Raw genomic sequence first — 20,039 nt, 5'->3', positions numbered from 1 at the left:
ACAAGATCGAATATATTAGATTTAAAACTTTATTTTTATATTAAAAAAACAAATTATACACTAAAATATGGACCGTACGATCATGAGTCAATGTTCATCGATATGGTGGGTGGTATTTTTGTGAGATCTGTGACCGCTTGAAATTTGAATTATGATTTTTTTTTGATAAGTAAGGAGAAAGGACAGGCTTCAGGAGACATCATCGACATCCCAACTAGGTTGCCACCCCGAGATGCCTCCATCTTAAGCCGCCAAACTCGAAAATTTTATTAAAAAGGGGGGAAAAGATATATACAAAAGGTGGGAGGGACTATACCAAAACCCACCAAAATAACAAGAAACAGAGAAAGAAATAGAAAAATAAACAACAACCCATTAAAAAGAATCAAGGGAATCTATAATTGGGTAACCCGCATCTGACTCTATTAAAATCCATCTTCACTTCATCTGGAAGAGAGTCAAGTCAAATCTCACCAACTATGGAGTGCCCCAAAGCCGCCAACTTATCAGCGCAACAATTTCCCTCGCGGAAAATATGAGAAGAAATTACCTGAATCCCAAGGTTGCGAGCATTATGGCATCTGTTTCGTAACATAATTGGGACCAATAAAGGGTTAGAGAAGATCAAAAGAGCGTCAGTGGAATCACTCTCGAGCCAAATGTTTCTCCAACCATTACGGGCAGCAAATTCAATAGCAGAAATAATACCATGTACTTCCGCATAAAAAATAGATTGTGCACCAACGTTACAATAGAAAGCACCACAGAAAGTACCACAAAAATAGATTGCCAGAATAATGTCTGATAATTGTGAGGAGCACCTGATCAGCCTACAAATAGAATCTACTGAAGAGCAATCTATAACACAATTAAGAATACCACCTATCCAGTTCCAGAGTTGCATTGGAAACAGACACCAAAGAAAAAGATGATCAGAAGATTCATCAGTAGCCAAACATAAGCTGCAAACCGACACGACGATGCATCCACGGTTTTTAAGGTTTTCATCCATAGGCATCTTCCCATGTCGGAGTCTCCAATAAATACAAGAATGAGAAGGAGGGATAACATAACTCCAAATATATTCCGCCCAAGGTAGCATAGAGGCCCTCAGAAGAAGGAAAGAAAAAGCAAGCTTCGAAGTAAGAACACCATCTGAAGCGTATTTCCAAACCATCACATCAGGGAGCTGACCTATAGGCAAGACTATAGCATCCAAGCGATCCTTTATGTCCCCAAAGTCTCTTAAAACTGCAGGCAACTCCCTTCCACCATTCACTATAACTTCATGCACCGTTCCTTGAAGATGACCATGAAACTCCTAGTCGAGATGAATCAAATCAACCACGGGTTCACCGAGCCAATTATCCGTCCAAAACTGAATTTCCTCTCCCGTTCCTACGATCCACAAAGAATTTTCCATAGCTGTGCCAATATGAACTTTGATACCCGACCAAACTGAGGATTTGAAATGATGGTTGATCGGTTTACCATTAGAGAAAAAACGCCTCTTGAAAAGGATAGACCATTGAGTCTCTTTTGCCAAAAGATCCCAAGCCAACTTCAGAATTGACGCTTCATTAATCAAACTTGTAGGTTTTAAATCTAGACGCCTTTCAGCCCAAGGCCGACACATCACACTCCACGAAACCGTGCAAACTTTTTTAGAAAGGACATCACAGCTCCATATAATTTTTTTTATCCAAGAATCAAGTAACCGAAGCAAGCGTCTAGACCAAAAATAAACATGAAAAGAAAAAACCAGCATTCCATGAATAATAGATTTCACCAGTTGCACCCTGCCCATAATTGAAAGAATGGTACCCTTCCTAATAGCTAATTTATTACGAATTTTGTCTGTAATCATTCTAAAGTGAATTACCTTTGGTTTACCCTGGAAAATAGGACAACCAAGATACAAGGAAGGAAGTGTTCTAACACTGAAACCCAACATATTTACAATCATATTTATTCGAGTTACAAACATTGAACCTGTGAAAAACCGGCTCTTTGAATTGTTCACAATCTGCCCAGAAATTACTGAATATTTATTAAAAATACTCATAAGCTCTCGGATGTTACTCTTCAAACCTGTGCAAAATATCATAATATCGTCAGCATATAACACATGGGTCGGAAAAGAAGTACCACGGCAGTAGGACATAGGAGTAAGTCGCCTCCTAGCAACAAAACCAGAGAGTGCCCTGCTAAGAACCTCTCGAGTGCAATCAAAGAAACCTACCGCCTTACCATTAACCAAAATAGATAAACGGGCGGAATTTAGAATGGTAAGGACCCAATCAATGAAAGTTGAAGAAAAGCCGAAATTACTCAAAACCATCACCAAAAAATTCCAATCTAAAGTATCAAAAGCCTTGGAAATGTCGACTTTGAGAGCAATATTCCCACCGTACTGATTTTTGTCAAGAGAATTGATCGCTTCGGAGGCAAGGATAACACAGTCAGAAATGTTACGGTCTCGGACAAAACCCCTTTGCTCAATAGAAATGATCCGATAAGTAATACAAGCAAGCCTATCCGCCACAATCTTGGTAATAATTTTGAAATGGAAATTAGCAAGCGCAATAGGACTGTAATCTCCCATAGCTTTAGCACTTGGAGCTTTTGGAATTAGCACAATCAAATTGGAATTAATATTATTGGGCTGCAAACCACCTCGAAAAAATTCTTGGACGGACAACACCACATCATTGATGAGTCATTATTTAGTCTGTTTTTATATATTACTTAGTATCGTTTTATTTAGATTTGATTTGATTTTATTTAAATATTGTTTCCTTTTTGAGCTAGTTTACTTCAATTGCCTATTTTATATTTCAGGAACAAATATATGATGGAAGGAGTCTTGGAGCAAAAGAAAGGAGTCTGGAGCTGATTTGGAGCGAAAATACGAAGATTCGGAGACGAAAATAAGTCTCCCCTAAGTCAGAAGCTTGGCACGGCCCGTGCTAAGGTTGGCACGGCCGTGCCACCTCCCAGGATGACTTTTGCTGCTTTTGCTTAGAGGCCAAGCTACACTGTTTTAGTTTTACCAAAAAGCCCTTGTAATTGCTTAGATTTTAAGTCGATTGTAAGCTATAAATAGAGTGGCCTCCCATCACAAATATTCATCTTTATTCTTGGAATTAATAGTGACAATTGTTTTCTTAATAAATACATCTTTTTATTTCTTTACTTTCTTGCAATTTATTTTATGCTTTCTCTCTTCTCCCCCATGTCTACGATGAACATGAGTGAGTAGACTTCTCTTGTCTTGGGATTGTTGGATAAGTCTAATGACATAATCCTAATTGAACCAAGCTTTAACCCTGATTTCATGTAACCGTAATTTCTAATCTAGATTCACCGTTTTAACATGAATTAACCATCATCTCAAATATCAATTCATAATGCGAAAGCGGAGCTTTGATATTGTAACAAGTGAATCTAGACAAGAATTGCAAAGGCAGCGAAATAGTCTTTGCAATTCTTGAGACATCTGTAGTTTCAATCCTATAAGCTTCTTCTAATAATCAAGTCAGCGAAATAAGCTTGGTTGCTAGGGGTAAACTCTCACCGGACTTGGTCGGAAAGGTGAGGGGCTAAGGGAAACCGGCCTTTAGAAATTAAGGTGTAAAACATGAAATTAGAAGTTAAAGTCTTGGCTAGTGAAGGATGCGTTATTATGACGAACCAATGATCCCAAGGCTCTTTTTATTATTGTTATTTACTTTCAACCAACTGAACCTCCTCTTTTATAAACTTTCTTCTCCTTTAATCATTCTTTTAAAGTTAGTTAAGTTATACAACTCCCTAGCGGAACGATACTCTCTTTTACTACTACTTCGATAGACCGTGCACTTGCGGTTTGGCCTACCAAGTTTTTGGCGCCGTTGCCGGGGAGTTAACTAATTTAATTAACTTTTTCTTAGTGATTAGAATTCTCTTTTTCTTTTCTTCTTTTTTTAATTTTTCTTTTCTTATTTTTCTGTTATCGTTAACTTATTGGGTTCTCAATTTTTTATGCGAAAAACCAGAAATCGACTGGTATTCATTCCCAAGATCGAAAGGTTTTTACATAAAAGAAAGAGAGACACACGAAATAATACTGACATGGCTGATCGCACTCTCAAAGAGTATGCAACGCCGTCTACGGCGGAGCCACAAGCTATTATTGTGTACCCAACGGTTGAGGATGACAACTTTGAAATTAAGCCTGCCCTACTTCACTTGGTGCAGCAAAACCAGTTTTTGGGATCGGCCGAGGATCCCAATCTTCACATCACTGTTTTCCTACAAATTGGTGGAACCCTAAAAGAGAACCAAGAGGCAGTAAGACTTCATCTCTTTCCCTTTTCCTTAAGGAATAGAGCTAGCGCTTGGTTATATTCCCTTGAAGTCGGTTCCATTACTTCATGGGAACAAATGAGGCAAGCATTCCTTGCCCGATTCTTGATAAGTAGATTTATTACGTATTTTAATTAAGTTATTTAGTTTAATTCTATTTAGATTTAATTAGATTCTATGTGTTTTTATTTATATTTAAGAGCTTTTTACTTCAAAGAATCCAATATTATATTTCAGGATTAAATATATGATTTGCAAGGCTTGGAGCTAAAGAAAAGGGATTTGGAGCAGAAAAATAGGAGATTTCCAAGATTTGGGACCGAAATATGCACTTGAAGAAATCAGAATTCGCTCCCTCAAGTCAGTGAAGGGTGCACGGCCCACGCCTGCGAGGCGCACGGCCGTGCGCGATTGCCAACATCCCTTTTAGCTGCTTTTTGCTCCGAACAGCGGTTTTCTACGCAGCCTGCTTTGACGATAAAGCCCATGGATCTTCAGAGAATATTCCTTCAGTTATTTCTTAGGGCTTAAGTCATTAGTAGGCTATAAATAGAGAGCTTGTTCTCCTTGTTTCATCATCTTGAATTCTGAATATTGTATTGTAACAGAATACTATTTCTTAATAAAAGTTCTCGTTTTTATTCAATTGTTCTTATTATTTTCTTCTTATTCATTCATGGCAACACCAACCATGAGTGAGTAATTCCCTTAGACCTTGGGATTGTTGGGAGAGTCCTATGGCTTGATCCAACAATCCTAATCCGAAACCCTAGTTTATGTAACCCTACTTTTCTTATCTAAATTCACCGTTCTTCACAACGATATTAACAAGTACCAAACTTTGGATGCGAACGCGGAGGGTTAGTACTTGTTAATTCGTTACCCTAGTTATTAAGGTGATGAATCGAACGAAGAAGTCTTGATAACCGAACAAGTGAATTTAGACAAGGATTGCGAAGCATAAGAATAGCCTAGTGAACCTTGGGACTTACAGAATCTCGTACAATCAAGGATCTTAATATAGGAGTTAGCCATGAGAATAGGTCTAACACCTTGAGAGACACACTCCCCGGATATCGAACGAAGAAGGGGATAGGCCTTAGAGAGATTCGTCCTTAGAAACTAGGATTTACATAAACAAGGATTAGGATTAGGATGTTAGGTCAACCATAGGATGAACCAATAATCCCTAGGTTGCCTTTAGCTATTGTTTTCAACCGTCGTTTAGATTACCTTGAAACCCTAATTATCGATTTCCCCCTAACCTTTACTACTTTTGATTGGAGTTTAAATAACTCCCTGTGGATCGATACTCTCTTTTTATTACTACTACGGTAAACCCGTGCACTTGCGGATTTACGGTAACAATTCTTTCCCCCCTCTAAAACTGCTAAACTAAGGGACCAAATAACACGGTTCAATCAAAAGGATGGGGAATCTCTCTATGAGGCGTGGGAGCGTTTCAAGGAAATGCTAAGACTTTGTCCCCACCATGGCCTAAAGAAGTGGCTTATAGTCCACACTTTTTATAATGGCTTGTCTTATACCACTAAGATGTCTGTTGATGTAGCTGCATGTGGAGCTCTAATGAACAAAAACTACACAGAGGCATATGCCTTGATTGAAGATATGGCTCAAAATCATTACAAGTGGACCGAAGAGAGAGCCATCACTAGTTCTTCACCCTCCAAAAAGGAGGCAGGTATGTACGAAGTCTCTAACTATGATCACCTTTCTTCTAAAATCGATGCACTAACTCAAAAATTCGAAAAATTTAATGTTAGTGCCATCACTTCTACTTCTGCATCTCCTTCTTGTGAAATTTGTGGTATAACTGGTCATGCTGGTGTTGATTGCCAACTAGGTAGTGCTATTAATGGTGTTGAGTAAATGAACTATGCTCAATACAACCAAGGGATGAGGCAAAACCAAAACTTTTATAAAAACTCTCAAAATCCCTATGGACAAGTAGCATCACCTGGCTATGCAATCAACCGTCAGAAATCTAATTTGGAAATCTTGTTGGAAAATTCTATTGCAAATCAAACTAAACAACTTCAAGAACTTAAAAACCAAACTGGATTTCTGAACGATTCTCTTTCCAAACTCAATACCAAAGTTGATTCTATTGCTACTCACTCTAAAATGCTTGAAACCCAAATCGCCCAAGTAGCCCAACAAGTGGCTACCTCTTCTCAAACACCGGAATTTGGTCAACTCCCCGGCAACGGCGCCAAAAACTTGTTACCGTAAATCCACAAAAGTCAATTTTTTTCAAACTAAGTCAAAATGACCGGAAAAAGGAAGGGCAAGGAAATTGACACCACCGGAGGCGCGGGAGGAAGAAAGAAGCCATCAAAATACCACGGCATTAACCTCAAAGGCTCCGACCAAAAAGATAGGTATAATCTTCTCATCTCTAAATCTATTCATACTTGCAAATATGCTGATGATCATACGATGATTAGTTTAGGGATTAGAGAGAATGTGGTTAGGCTTTTTGAAACCATAGGATGGAGTGACTTAATGCGACCCCGATGGGGTTATGAGAATTTTACCTATGAGTTTCTTAGCTCACTTGTCTTTTCCAAAGACAAAACCAAGAAAAACATCCCCAAGCATACCGTAGCCTTTCGGCTTTTAGGACAAGACTATAACATGTCCTTAGAGAAGTTTAATGAAGACATGGGTTTTCCCTCCGAGGGATACATCCATGAGTGCACACAATTGAAACCGGAAGACTACAATGTCCAACCTTTTTGGAAAAGTATCTCCGGGCTCGATGAGTGTAACTCACAAGCTAACAAGGCTAGTAGGATACACAACCCAGTGCTTAGGTACATTCAGAGGGTAATGGGGTTTACTATCTTTGGAAGGAGAGAGCCTGGTCCCGCTAGGACCGATGAGTTATTTTTGTTGTGGGCAATGTTGAACAACCGCCCCGTTAACACAGGTTATTACATGCTTGATCACTTGGCCTCTTTAACCACTAAAAGGTCCGGTGAGATCATAGTTGGAGGTATCATTACCTTCATAGCTGAAAAGTTAGGTGTGGGGGAGGATTTAAGTACCAATAGGATTGAGGGGAACCCTTTGTTGAACATTGAAAAACTAGCTTTAATGAACTTCTTTGTTGACCTCAAGAACGATACCTATCAGTGGAAAATTGATGGAGCCACAACTGATTTATTTTTGCCTAACCCGGCTAGAATTAACACATGGGAGGCAGAAAATTTACTTTATGATGATTTGCAGGTACCCGAGGTGCAAGTTAATGATGGTGGTGATGAGGAAGAAGCTCAACATGAGCAAGAGGAACCGGTGCTGCATGCTGGTCCCCAATTTGAAGATGACCAGTGGGCTTGGGTGCAAGCCGAATTCCAAAAAGTGCATACAAAGCAAAATCAAATGCACAATGAGATGATTGGAATGCGAGCTGACATCCAACATGGAAATAGAGTGGCGGAAGAAAGCCAACGCCTTGTCACTCAAATGATGCAAAGGTTTGGCCTTAACCGTCCCCCTCCGGGCAACAATTAAGAATGTGAGCTTTCCTCTTCCTTTCTCTTCTCTTCTCTTCCTCTCTTCCTTTTAATTTCTTGTTTTCTTTATGCATTGAGGACAATGCTTCTCCCAAGTGTGGGGGGGAGCCAATAAAGTGTCTAGGTAGTAAGAGTCGTAGTGTTTCAAACTCCCTTGAAATTTTATCTTTTGTTTTGTTTTATTGCGAAAGGCATGTAAGCGGCTAGATAGTTTTCTTGTTTTAATTGTTAAATATGACATATACTTTTTGTTAAGTTCTCTTCCAATATAGGCTAAATAATGTTCTTGTTGTGTACATGAAAATAGCTTCTTGTTGCCTTAAGTTTTTCCAATAGACCCACATTGATTCTAGGTGAACAAAACTTCTCCAATGAGAAAATTCACAGTGCATCCTTTGAGTAAGTGTATGAATAGGTATTTTAAGGACCACATTCTAAGTTTAATGGTACATGGACCCTTTAAAGTCTCTAGGAGTAAAAGTAGTATAAGCTTGTGTGGGGAAATTTAATTAACTTTATTTAACGTTGAAATAATATGGGGGGAAGCATGATTTTCACTTTTTCACTAAGTTGAGAACACCGCCGGAGCATGGAGGGAAGGATAGTGTACTCGAACAACTCCTACGCGAAGGATGGTACCTCCTTAGTGATTGTATAGCTTCTACAAACTTCTGAAAAAAAATAGAAAGAAAAGAAAAAGAAAAAAAAAATTTATGAAAGAAGTTACAAACTACAGCACTACTTAGGGTGATTGCCGGAGTAGTGGAGGAAGGAGTGAGTCCCTCTCCGACTTCCTATGAAAAGGTGATATCCCCTAGGCATCTGTAGCCCCAAAAGAGACCAAAAGAAAAGAAAAATATGGTCCACAATTTAAAATTGAACCAACTTAAACTTAATTCCCACCTTGCTTATATGGAATGAAAATGAGGTTTTTCTCGGTTGATGTACTGTTGGGGTTAGAACCTGTTTCCTCATAATACCTGTTTATACAGGAGCAAAGGGGATGCACTACACACACACACACTCACTTAGTTTCTCTTGTTGGGTTGAATAGGAATCATAAGGGGCTCTTGAGGTTGTGATTAGTGTATGCTTAGGACAAGGCCTTGGAGGGAACATGTGTTTTAATTTTGTCATATACTTAAATGTTTTCTATGCTGCTATGTCTATGCCTTTTGCTTGAGGATAAGCAAAGATTCAAGTGTGGGGGAGTTTAATAAGTAGATTTATTACGTATTTTAATTAAGTTATTTAGTTTAATTCTATTTAGATTTAATTAGATTCTATGTGTTTTTATTTATATTTAAGAGCTTTTTACTTCAAAGAATCCAATATTATATTTCAGGATCAAATATATGATTTGCAAGGCTTGGAGCTAAAGAAAAGGGATTTGGAGCAGAAAAATAGGAGATTTCCAAGATTTGGGACCGAAATATGCACTTGAAGAAATCAGAATTCGCTCCCCCAAGTCAGTGAAGGGCGCACGGCCCACGCCTGCGAGGCGCACGGCCGTGCGCGATTGCCAGCATCCCTTTTAGCTGCTTTTTGCTCCGAACAGCGGTTTTCTACGCAGCCTGCTTTGACGATAAAGCCCATGGATCTTCAGAGAATATTCCTTCAGTTATTTCTTAGGGCTTAAGTCATTAGTAGGCTATAAATAGAGAGCTTGTTCTCCTTGTTTCATCATCTTGAATTCTGAATATTGTATTGTGACAGAATACTATTTCTCAATAAAAGTTCTCGTTTTTATTCAATTGTTCTTATTATTTTCTTCTTATTCATTCATGGTAACACCAACCATGAGTGAGTAATTCCCTTAGACCTTGGGATTGTTGGGAGAGTCCTATGGCTTGATCCAACAATCCTAATCCGAAACCCTAGTTTATGTAACCCTACTTTTCTTATCTAAATTCACCGTTCTTCACAACGATATTAACAAGTACCAAACTTTGGATGCGAACGCGGAGGGTTAGTACTTGTTAATTCGTTACCCTAATTATTAAGGTGATGAATCGAACGAAGAAGTCTTGATAACCGAACAAGTGAATTTAGACAAGGATTGCGAAGCATGAGAATAGCCTAGTGAACCTTGGGACTTACAGAATCTCGTACAATCAAGGATCTTAATATAGGAGTTAGCCATGAGAATAGGTCTAACACCTTGAGAGACACACTCCCCGGATATCGAACGAAGATGGGGATAGGCCTTAGAGAGATTCGTCCTTAGAAACTAGGATTTACATAAACAAGGATTAGGATTAGGATGTTAGGTCAACCATAGGATGAACCAATAATCCCTAGGTTGCCTTTAGCTATTGTTTTCAACCGTCATTTAGATTACCTTGAAACCCTAATTATCGATTTCTTCCTAACCTTTACTACTTTTGATTGGAGTTTAAATAACTCCCTGTGGATCGATACTCTCTTTTTATTACTACTACGGTAAACCCGTGCACTTGCGGATTTACGGTAACAATTATTTCCCCCCTCTAAAACTGCTAAACTAAGGGACCAAATAACACGGTTCAATCAAAAGGATGGGGAATCTCTCTATGAGGCGTGGGAGCGTTTCAAGGAAATGCTAAGACTTTGTCCCCACCATGGCCTAAAGAAGTGGCTTATAGTCCACACTTTTTATAATGGCTTGTCTTATACCACTAAGATGTCTGTTGATGTAGCTGAATGTGGAGCTCTAATGAACAAAAACTACACAGAGGCATATGCCTTGATTGAAGATATGGCTCAAAATCATTACAAGTGGACCGAAGAGAGAGCCATCACTAGTTCTTCACCCTCCAAAAAGGAGGCAGGTATGTACGAAGTCTCTAACTATGATCACCTTTCTTCTAAAATCGATGCACTAACTCAAAAATTCGAAAAATTTAATGTTAGTGCCATCACTTCTACTTCTGCATCTCCTTCTTGTGAAATTTGTGGTATAACTGGTCATGCTGGTGTTGATTGCCAACTAGGTAGTGCTATTAATGGTGTTGAGTAAATGAACTATGCTCAATACAACCAAGGGATGAGGCAAAACCAAAACTTTTATAAAAACTCTCAAAATCCCTATGGACAAGTAGCACCACCTGGCTATGCAATCAACCGTCAGAAATTTAATTTGGAAATCTTGTTGGAAAATTCTATTGCAAATCAAACTAAACAACTTCAAGAACTTAAAAACCAAACTGGATTTCTGAACGATTCTCTTTCCAAACTCAATACCAAAGTTGATTCTATTGCTACTCACTCTAAAATGCTTGAAACCCAAATCGCCCAAGTAGCCCAACAAGTGGCTACCTCTTCTCAAACACCGGGAGTCTTTCCTGGTCAAACCGAAGCCAATCCCAAAGCCCAAGTTAATGTTATATCTTTTGGGGGTAGTAAGTTAGGCGAAACTTTTGCTAAGGTTAAAAACATTGGGAAAGAAAGTGTCAAGCTTTTAGGTGATAAAACTATAGAAGATGTGAAACCACTTGATGAGAACAAAACTCCTTCCCCTATAAATCTTGCTAAGCTTAACTTGGAGGGTAAATTTGAAAAGTCTGTTAACATACTTAGGAAGATTTGCATTAAACTTCCCTTTGCAGAAGCTTTGTCTTGGATGCCTCTATATGCTAAGTTTTTAAAGAAAATTTTTTCAAAGAAAAAGACTATATAGCATAATGAGACAATAGCTTTGGCTAAGGAAAGTAGTGCAATCATTCAGAAGACACCCCCTAAGCTTAGAGATCCGGGTAGCTTTGTCATACCTTGTGAAATTGGGAATGAAACCATAAACAAAGCCTTGTGTGACTTAGGAGCTAGTGTTAGTTTGCTGCCTTTGTTGCTCTTTAAAAGGATGGGGATAAGAGAGTTGAAACCTACCGAATTAGTATTAAAATTAGCTGATCGTTCTACCATGAAACTAGTTGGATATGTTGAGGACGTACCTGTTAAGATAGAAGGGACATACATCCCGACTGATTTTGTAGTCATTGACATTGAAGAGGACGATGACGTCCCTATAATCCTAGGTAGACCTTTCCTCGCCACTGCGGGAGCTCTTGTTGATGTTAAATTTGGTAGGATTGTCTTTCAAGTGAGTGATAAAATGATAGGATTTGAGTTGGAAGGTTTTATGAAAGGTCCCTCTCTTTACTCTTGTTGCATGCTTAAATATCATGATGTGAAAGAACGTTTTATAGCATCATCTACACAACATGATCTCTTTGATCCATTCTAAGGACTTTTTCAAACCGTCAAGCTAATGACTTTAAACGAGCGCTTCGTGGGAGGCAACCCACGCATTTAATTACGTTTGTGTTGTTTGTTTTTTTTGTTTTAAGTTGTTTTGTAGGTAATTGTCCAAGTACGATTCGAAAAAAAGTGAAAAATTTTGAACTCCCTTGACCAGAAGGTTGGCACGGCCCGTGCTAAGGCTGGCACGACCCGTGCGAGATTTTTAACACACAAAAGCCCCCCCCCCAAACTCAGAATGTTGGCACGGCCTGTGCCAAGGGTGGCACGGTCGTGCCCGATCTCTACCCACTCTATAAGCTAAAAATTTTTCTCCTTCTTCATCATTCTCGCACACCAACATCTCTCTACCTTCAAACTTCTCTCTAAAACCTCCATAACCATCAAACTTCAAACCTTCATATCTCCATCAAACCTCACCAAACCAATCCAATTCTTCCCCAAATCAATCCCAAACTTCATTCCAACCACAAAACACCAATCAAAAACAACTTTCATCCATCCAAACCCATAATTCACCAAAACCCTATTCACCTTAACCTAACCCAAACACCACAAATTCTTAACCAATCTCCACAACCAAACTCATAAAACTTACTCAAACATCAACCCCAACCCCAAACCAATCCTTTCCACCAAAAATCTTCCAAACCCTAACCTTCAACCAATCCACACAAAAGTCAACCTAAGGTCAATGGCTTCAAGAAGAAGTGGTAAGGAACCAGCAAGATCTTCTGGAGGACCTCCTCCAAAGAGGCAAGCACAAGTCAAGAATCATGGAATCCAGTTCAAGGACAACAAGCAAAGGGATAGGTATAAAATTCTAATCTCTAAACCCTTGCATCCTTCTAGATATCCTGATTATCATACTTTGGATGTGCTAGAGCTTTTAGATGATGTTTATAGGTTGATAGGAAAGCTAGGTTGGACTGATATGTTGAAACCTATGTGGGGTTATGAGAATTTCACTTATGAATTTTTAAGCTCAATTGATTTTACTAAAGATAAGTTGAATTTTGATAATCCCAACCATAGAGTTTCTTTCCGGCTAAGGAATATTGATTATGATATGTCTCTGCAACACTTTTGTGATGCCTTAGGCTTTGCAAACGAGGGGTATATCCATGATTCTTGGGATCCTAGCCTAAAGCCGGTTGACTATCAACCCGCTGCCTTTTGGGAACGTATCACCGATCTTAGCAAATACGTCACTAGAGCCAATAAAGCTAGTAACATTCACAACCCCATACTTAGGTACCTTCAGAGGGTAATGGCTTACACTATTTGGGGTAGAACCGAGCTAGGTAATACTAGAAGCGATGAACTCTTCATGTTATGGGCAATGCTTTATGACCACCCCGTAAACACTTGTTTCTACATGCTTGAGTACCTTGACTTCGTCGGTACTAGACCGGCCGGTAGAGGAGAGATAGTGGTAGGAGGCATCATCACTTAGATAGCTAGGTGTTTTGGATTGGATGAAGATGAAAGGATTAAACCAATTGAGGGAAACAATAGACTTAACATGGAAACCCTCATCTCTATGAACTTCATTAAACATCGTCCACCCATCCATTACCAACTCAAGCTAAATGTGCCTATCTTGTTTTTACTTCCTAACCCATCTCGGACTACCATCGAGGTGGAAGAAAATTTGTTGTATGGTGATGATGTGCAGATTCTTGAAGAGCATGATCATGATGAGGGAGAAGGTGCTAACTTGCACCATGAGGAAGAACACCATGACCATGAAGCCGACGAGCTAAATGAAAATTAAAGATGGGCATGGATACACAATGAGGTTGAGAGGATGAGCACCGAGCAACAAAGGCAAGGTGTTGAAATCTCTGGGCTTAAGAATGAAGTCCAAAGGGGCAACCGCATCAATGAAGAAAACAATGAAATGCTCTGACGGATGATGCAACACATCCATCTCCAAGGTCCTCCTTATGGACCTCAATGAACAAAATTGTGAGCTTTCCTCTTCCTCTCCTCCCTTCTCTCTTCTCTTCTCCTCCTACTCTTTCTCTTCTCCTTCTTCCTCTTCTTCTACTTCTCTTTCTTCTACTCCTTCTTCTTCTTCTTCTCTTTTAATTTCTATTTTTCTTTCGAATCATTGTTATATTCTATTACAAATTGTTAAAGTTAAATGGGGTGAGAGAATGGCACCAACATGTGGGGGAAAGGACACTCCCTAACTTCCTAATTGTGGTGGTGACTCCCTAATTGAACTTAAGTTCCAAATCCCTCAAATGAGGAAATAAATTCATCAAAGTTGGGGCAAAGGACAACTCATCCAAAAAGACTTCCTACGCGGAGATGATAAATTTTTTTTTTGCAGCACTACTTAGGGTGATAATGGAATCTAGCGGGAAAGGACAACTCATCCAAAAAGACTTCCTATGAGAAAATAATAACCCCTAAGCAATCTGCAGCCCCTTGTGCTTAAATTGATAATCTAATTTAATTTTAACTAAATTCCCATCTCTCTTATATGAAACGAAGAAAGGACTTTTTCGGTTACCTTAGTATTAGGGATAGAACATGTTCCTCATAATATCTGTCTTATTCAGGAGCAAGAAAATGGTTGAACTGCACACACACACACACACTCACTTGAGACTTGTTGTTGGGTGGAATAGGTTCACAAGGAATACTTGAAGTCATGATTAGTGTACTTGAAACAAAACCTTAGGAGAGACATGAGTTTTTCAATTGTGTTGCCATGTTAAACCTTTTTGTTGCTACTATGTCTATTGCCTTATGCTTGAGGACAAGCAAAGATTCAAGTGTGGGGGAGTTTGATGAGTCGTTATTTAGTCTGTTTTTATATATTATTTAGTATCGTTTTATTTAGATTTGATTTGATTTTATTTAAATATATTGTTTCCTTTTTGAGCTAGTTTACTTCAATTGCCTATTTTATATTTCAGGAACGAATATATGATGGAAGGAGTCTTGGAGCAAAAGAAAGGAGTCTGGAGCGGATTTCGAGCGAAAATACGAAGATTAGGAGACAAAAATAAGTCTCCCCCAAGTCAGAAGCTTGGCACGGCCCGTGCTAAGGTTGGCAAGGCCGTGCCACTTCCCAGGATGACTTTTGCTGCTTTTGCTTAGAGGCCAAGCTACTCTGTTTTAGTTTTACCGAAAAACCCTTGTGATTGCTTAGATTTTAAGTCGATTGTAAGCTAAAGGGAAAACGGTCTTTAGAAATTAAGGTGTAAAACATGAAATTAGAAGTTAAAGTCTTAGCTAGTGAAGGATGCGTTATTATGACGAACCAATGATCCCAAGGCTCTTTTTATTATTGTTATTTACTTTCAACCAACTGAACCTCCTCTTTTATATACTTTCTTCTCCTCTGATCATTCTCTTAAAGTTAGTTAAATAGCAGAACGATACTCTCTTTTACTACTACTTCGATAGACCGTGCACTTGCGGTTTGGCCTATCAATCTTTCCCAACAATATCCCAAAAAGTTTGCTAGAAATGTCCACCAAACCCATCCGGACCCGGTGCCCCATCACCATTGAGGGCAAAAACCGCCTCTTTAATCTCCATACTCAATGGAAAACGCAGCAACATTTGGTTATCTTCATCTGTCACTAGAGAGGGGATTGTTTCATCAACCAAAGTATTTTGTGCACAATTATTCTCCATGCCAAATATTTCCTGAAAATAAGAAAGAATATGCAATTCTATCGTTGTGGGGGTCAGTAATAATATTATCACCATCCTATAAAAAAGAAATAGATTTTGTTGTTGTCCGGATTTTAGAAATTCTGTGAAAATAGGCAGTGTTACAGTCATCACTGATAAAATGTTGGTCCCAAGCTTTTTCCTTCCATAATTCCTCCTGAAAATTTAGCGCTTTTGTTAAAAGGAGTTGCGCCTCTAGATCTTGCCTGTAGAGCTGATCGGAAAAACCTTCTGAGTCAATCAATTGTTGAATGCGATTCACTTCGTCCATGGCTAGACGCACTTGTCTGTCAACATCCCCAAACACCGTTCTGTTCCAAACCTTGAAAGCATTTTTCACGTTACGTAATTTAGATTGAAACCGAATCATACCATGACCTCGAACACCTTTAGACCAGCTATCCAAAACCAATTTACGACAGTCACTATGCGAAGACCAGACCTTAAAAAATTTGAATGGAGTAGCGTGTGTGACAGATAAAAAAATAACAGAAAGTAGAAGCGGATTATGGTCAGATTGATGGCGCACCAAGGCTGAACAGAAAGAGCTTTGCCAAAAATTAATCCAATCTTCATTACAAACTGCCCTATCAAGATGAAGAACAACATTTTCATAACCAAATCTGCCATTTGTCCAAGTTAAAAACGATCCTAAAGTTGGTAAATGGTTCAAAATGTCACATTAGTCCAATTCAAAAATTCCTCACACGACAAAGATGGTGGGGGACGCCTGCCCCTTTTCTCATGAGCACCCAAAATAGCATTGAAGTCATCGATGAAAAGCCACGGCCCTTGAAAACATCCTTGAAGGTGAGTAAGATCAGCCCAAAGATTTCGATGACCTATGTAATAAGTGCTAGCATAAACAGCGGTTATATAAACAGTTGATTGAAAACAAGATACCTCCAAGGTTATGCATTGATCAGAGACAAAAATTACCGTAGCCGTTACATCATTCCCCCAAAGAGCCCAAAGATTAGGCAATAAGGAACCTCTATTATTGATGCAATATTTAGTAACACCAATTGTCGGCTAATACCAAGCAGGAATATTTACAAAATTAATCTTTGGCTCCGCAATAAATATAAGCAATGGTTTGTGAGTCATATATAAATTTTTAAAAGCAATTCGAGTATCAAAATTACCGATACCTCTAATATTCCAATAGAGCAGATTCATTGAGCAGGCGGTTGAGTGTCACCCCGTGCCCAGGATTTTGGGGCTGCTTTGGTAAAACGTGCTGCACCTTAAGCTTTTGCTTCTGATTTCTAGTAAGAACAGGCAACAGACCAGCAGATGCTTCAGCTGCTGATCTCACATCATAATCACGGACTCTTACCCACAAGTCCAAACCATGTTGGATACTTTTGTTAGGATGAACCTCTTGTCGTTGCAAAATAACCACATGCTGTTCCTGTGCCGAGGGCATGTCCACATCAACTACACTTGATTTTTCGGTAGACAAAGGAGTTTTCATTGCTTATGCACTAGCAAGTACATCATCTATACCCTCCAACGACCCATCAAAATTCCCAGTTGTAACAATTGGCGGATGAAGAGGAGAATCATGACGGTCATGTGAAACAGTTGTAACCTCATGCATGTATTCATGCTCAACAGGCGATGGTCTTGCAACATTCTCACGAGCACCCTTGGGACTCTCCACCAGCTCCCGTGGCTCACATGATCCTGTTCCACACCATCCTGAAGTGGTTCAGAAACATCATCGACTGTGGGGATCTCCAACTCCTCCCGCGATGTCTGAGTTGTCTGTTCCACTCCGTCGGGTCGTATGTCCTCACACCCAAGAGGGGATGAATGTGCATCACGCTCAATGGAACCTTTGGGGCTCTCCAACAGCTCCGAAGTAGATGCACCCCCATTCTTTTGTTGTGGCTCTTTAGGGGCGCATCAGCATGATCTCTAATCTGTTGTTTCCCTCGATTAACCTTCTCTTTGGTGGCTTGTGGATTTAACCATCTACAAGTAGTGATATTATGTCCAATGGAGTAGCAATGATGACAAAACAGTGATCTCCACTCGTATTGTATTTCAACCATGAACGCAAAACCATCACGCTCCATAAGAACCTCATCACATGCCTTCTTCGATAAATCAATGTCCACCAATATGCGAGCATAATGACCAAAGGTGCGGTTTCTAGTTGGTCCATTAATATCAATAGGTGTTCCAACAACACTTGCAATTTCCTTCAAGGTTCTGTCCCGCCAATACTCTTGCGGCAACTCCACCAAATATATCCAAATCGAAACACGAGTCTGTTTCTGCGCCTGGAATTTAAAGTCTTTTGTCCATTGTGAAAATCTCATTAGACCAGGCTTTAAGTTGGCTGTTCCTACATCCCAACTTTTCTTTAAATCCTCCGCCGATTCGAAATGAAAGTCATTGTACCCCTTACCAAGGGGCACCATTTTCCAAGCTGCAGTCGTTCTCCAAATTTTCCCAATTTTAGCATTGAGATCACATGCAGAATAAGGCTTCTCCCCTTTGTTAAGAGTCAAGCGAGCTCTTAACGCCTTCCTACAATCTTTCAGTCCCTTGCTGTATTCATCTTGTCAAACCTTGATGCTTAAAGCTTCGCCTTTGCTGCAAGGGGAAGGAAAAGGTCTGTCTTCCGTAACATTAGTCCCCGCAAGAGGTGCTGCGAAAGATGTAACGCCCCGGATTTTGATCCAAGACATTACGTCTAATTCATTTCCATTTTAGAAAATAAGACTATTTTCTTTTTAAGATCATCAAAAATAAATTCATAACAAAACCTATACAAAATTCTTGACATAATTTAATTAAAATTCTTGAACTAAATATCCTTCAACATTAATTCCAAAATTACAATTAAATTAAAAACCCAATTTCAACCCCGCACGCGCTTCAAGCAAAACATCAAGCACACATCATCTCTTCTTTGGTACCTAAAATGTTGGTTGTAAGGGTTAGTCTTCAACACCCATGAAATAAAATCAACAATAAATTATAACATCAAATAAGAATATACAACCATCATCAAGGAATTGTGCCAAAATCATTTCTTTTTAGTTTAAAATATTCATCATTCAAAAATATAATAAGAACAAACACAAGACTGAAGACTCAATGTTGATGCAGATGCATGAAATGCAAATAGACAATGATCCATTGAATCGCCCTATTTGGCACTTGATAAAATAATATAATAATCGCCCTTCTTGGCACTTAATATTCCATTGAATCGCCCCATTTGACACTTAAAAATCCATCAAATGCAATGATATGCATGCTACGCACTCTTTCTTTATTTTTTTTACACTTAAACCACATAAAATAATAAACTTGCACACAACCTCTAACTCACATACACCACAAAGAATCATTTTAACTTAAAAACATTTTTCATTTCACAAATAAGCAATCATCAATATTTACACATTCATCGAAACACATACTTTAACAAAATTGCAACTCACCAATTCTTATAATTATCAACTACAAGAAAATTAATAAAAACATAATAAATCTTTTCACTCAACCATCGAATCAAGAAGTATATGAAATTCAACATCATAACCTATCATTTTCAATTAAATCATGGTCAAGACTAGAGCTCTTACCTTAGGAGCTTTACTTCCTTAACACTACTTTAAGTCTCAAATTCGTGTATGTATTGCAGCCACTATTTCTCTTATTCTAGACATAATTTTGACGATCAGACCGTTGAAAACGAAGAACCACGTGTTGTGAACACCGCCAAAAAAAAAAAATCAGCCCAATCGAACGATGAACGAAACCGTAGTCGCGATTCTTAGACTTCCATGAATTTTAAGAAAAGTGGTTGCTAGATGAATACTTAAAGGACCTAAAAAGTAATTTGCATGAACAAGAGATGACAATGGGATTAAGGGTGTGATGCGTGACTGATTAGCTTGAGAACACATGATTTATAAAGGAAGAGCATTGCAAATGAGGTCTGATATTGTGATGATGTGAGACGGCAAAGGAGCACGGTTATGGGAGTTGGAGAAACAAATAAAGGATTTTGCAATTTGAATTGTGATAGACTAAAATAACTAACTAAGAGAAAAATACTCCACTCACACAATCCTAAACGTGGGTTATTGTTATGGAGGAACTTGTCAATCCCACTAACCTCCTAAAACGTGCACAAACACACAGGCTCACTATATTTTTTTCTGTTTAATTGAATTATTTCTTTTCTTA

The 20,039-nt window shown here is 38.8% G+C and overlaps 2 protein-coding genes and 2 non-coding genes across 4 annotated transcripts; 1 reads left to right on the top strand and 3 right to left on the bottom strand.

Annotated features, from left to right (window-relative positions):
• Positions 1-463: 463 nt before the first annotated feature.
• On the bottom strand, positions 464-2,605 carry LOC146936836 (uncharacterized). Its single transcript, XM_085749288.1, has 3 exons — positions 2,149-2,605; positions 1,883-2,091; positions 464-1,321 (listed from the first exon to the last, which is right to left on the bottom strand). The coding sequence occupies exons 1-3, from the start codon at positions 2,603-2,605 to the stop codon at positions 464-466; spliced, it is 1,524 nt and encodes a 507-aa protein (XP_085605414.1).
• Positions 2,606-5,739: 3,134 nt separating this feature from the next.
• Positions 5,740-5,846, bottom strand: LOC146936835 (small nucleolar RNA R71). Its single transcript, XR_015033658.1, has one exon. It is a non-coding gene; the product is annotated as a small nucleolar RNA R71 (small nucleolar RNA).
• Positions 5,847-10,389: 4,543 nt separating this feature from the next.
• LOC146936834 (small nucleolar RNA R71) lies at positions 10,390-10,496 on the bottom strand. The gene has a single exon (XR_015033657.1). It is a non-coding gene; the product is annotated as a small nucleolar RNA R71 (small nucleolar RNA).
• Positions 10,497-12,819: 2,323 nt separating this feature from the next.
• On the top strand, positions 12,820-13,581 carry LOC146936833 (uncharacterized). Its single transcript, XM_085749287.1, has one exon. The coding sequence runs from the start codon at positions 12,820-12,822 to the stop codon at positions 13,579-13,581; it is 762 nt and encodes a 253-aa protein (XP_085605413.1).
• Positions 13,582-20,039: the final 6,458 nt, after the last annotated feature.

Source organism: Medicago sativa, chromosome 3 (genome assembly GCF_051527215.1).
Source record: "Medicago sativa cultivar Bolivia chromosome 3, Bolivia_mono, whole genome shotgun sequence".
In the NCBI taxonomy this organism is placed as follows: Eukaryota; Viridiplantae; Streptophyta; class Magnoliopsida; order Fabales; family Fabaceae; genus Medicago; species Medicago sativa.
Note: the sequence above shows the minus strand (reverse complement) of the source record. Positions and strands in the feature narration are given on the sequence as shown.

Excerpts from the sequence above, each read along its gene's own strand:
- LOC146936833 (XM_085749287.1), top strand. The coding sequence starts at position 12,820 with ATGGCTTCAAGAAGAAGTGGTAAGGAACCAGCAAGATCTTCTGGAGGA.
- LOC146936836 (XM_085749288.1), bottom strand. The coding sequence starts at position 2,605 with ATGGGAGATTACAGTCCTATTGCGCTTGCTAATTTCCATTTCAAAATT. Across the intron at positions 2,092-2,148 it reads TCCTATGTCCTACTGCCGTG|GTTTGAAGAGTAACATCCGA; the intron begins GTACTTCTTTTC and ends TATTTTGCACAG. Across the intron at positions 1,322-1,882 it reads TTTTCCAGGGTAAACCAAAG|GAGTTTCATGGTCATCTTCA; the intron begins GTAATTCACTTT and ends CATCTCGACTAG.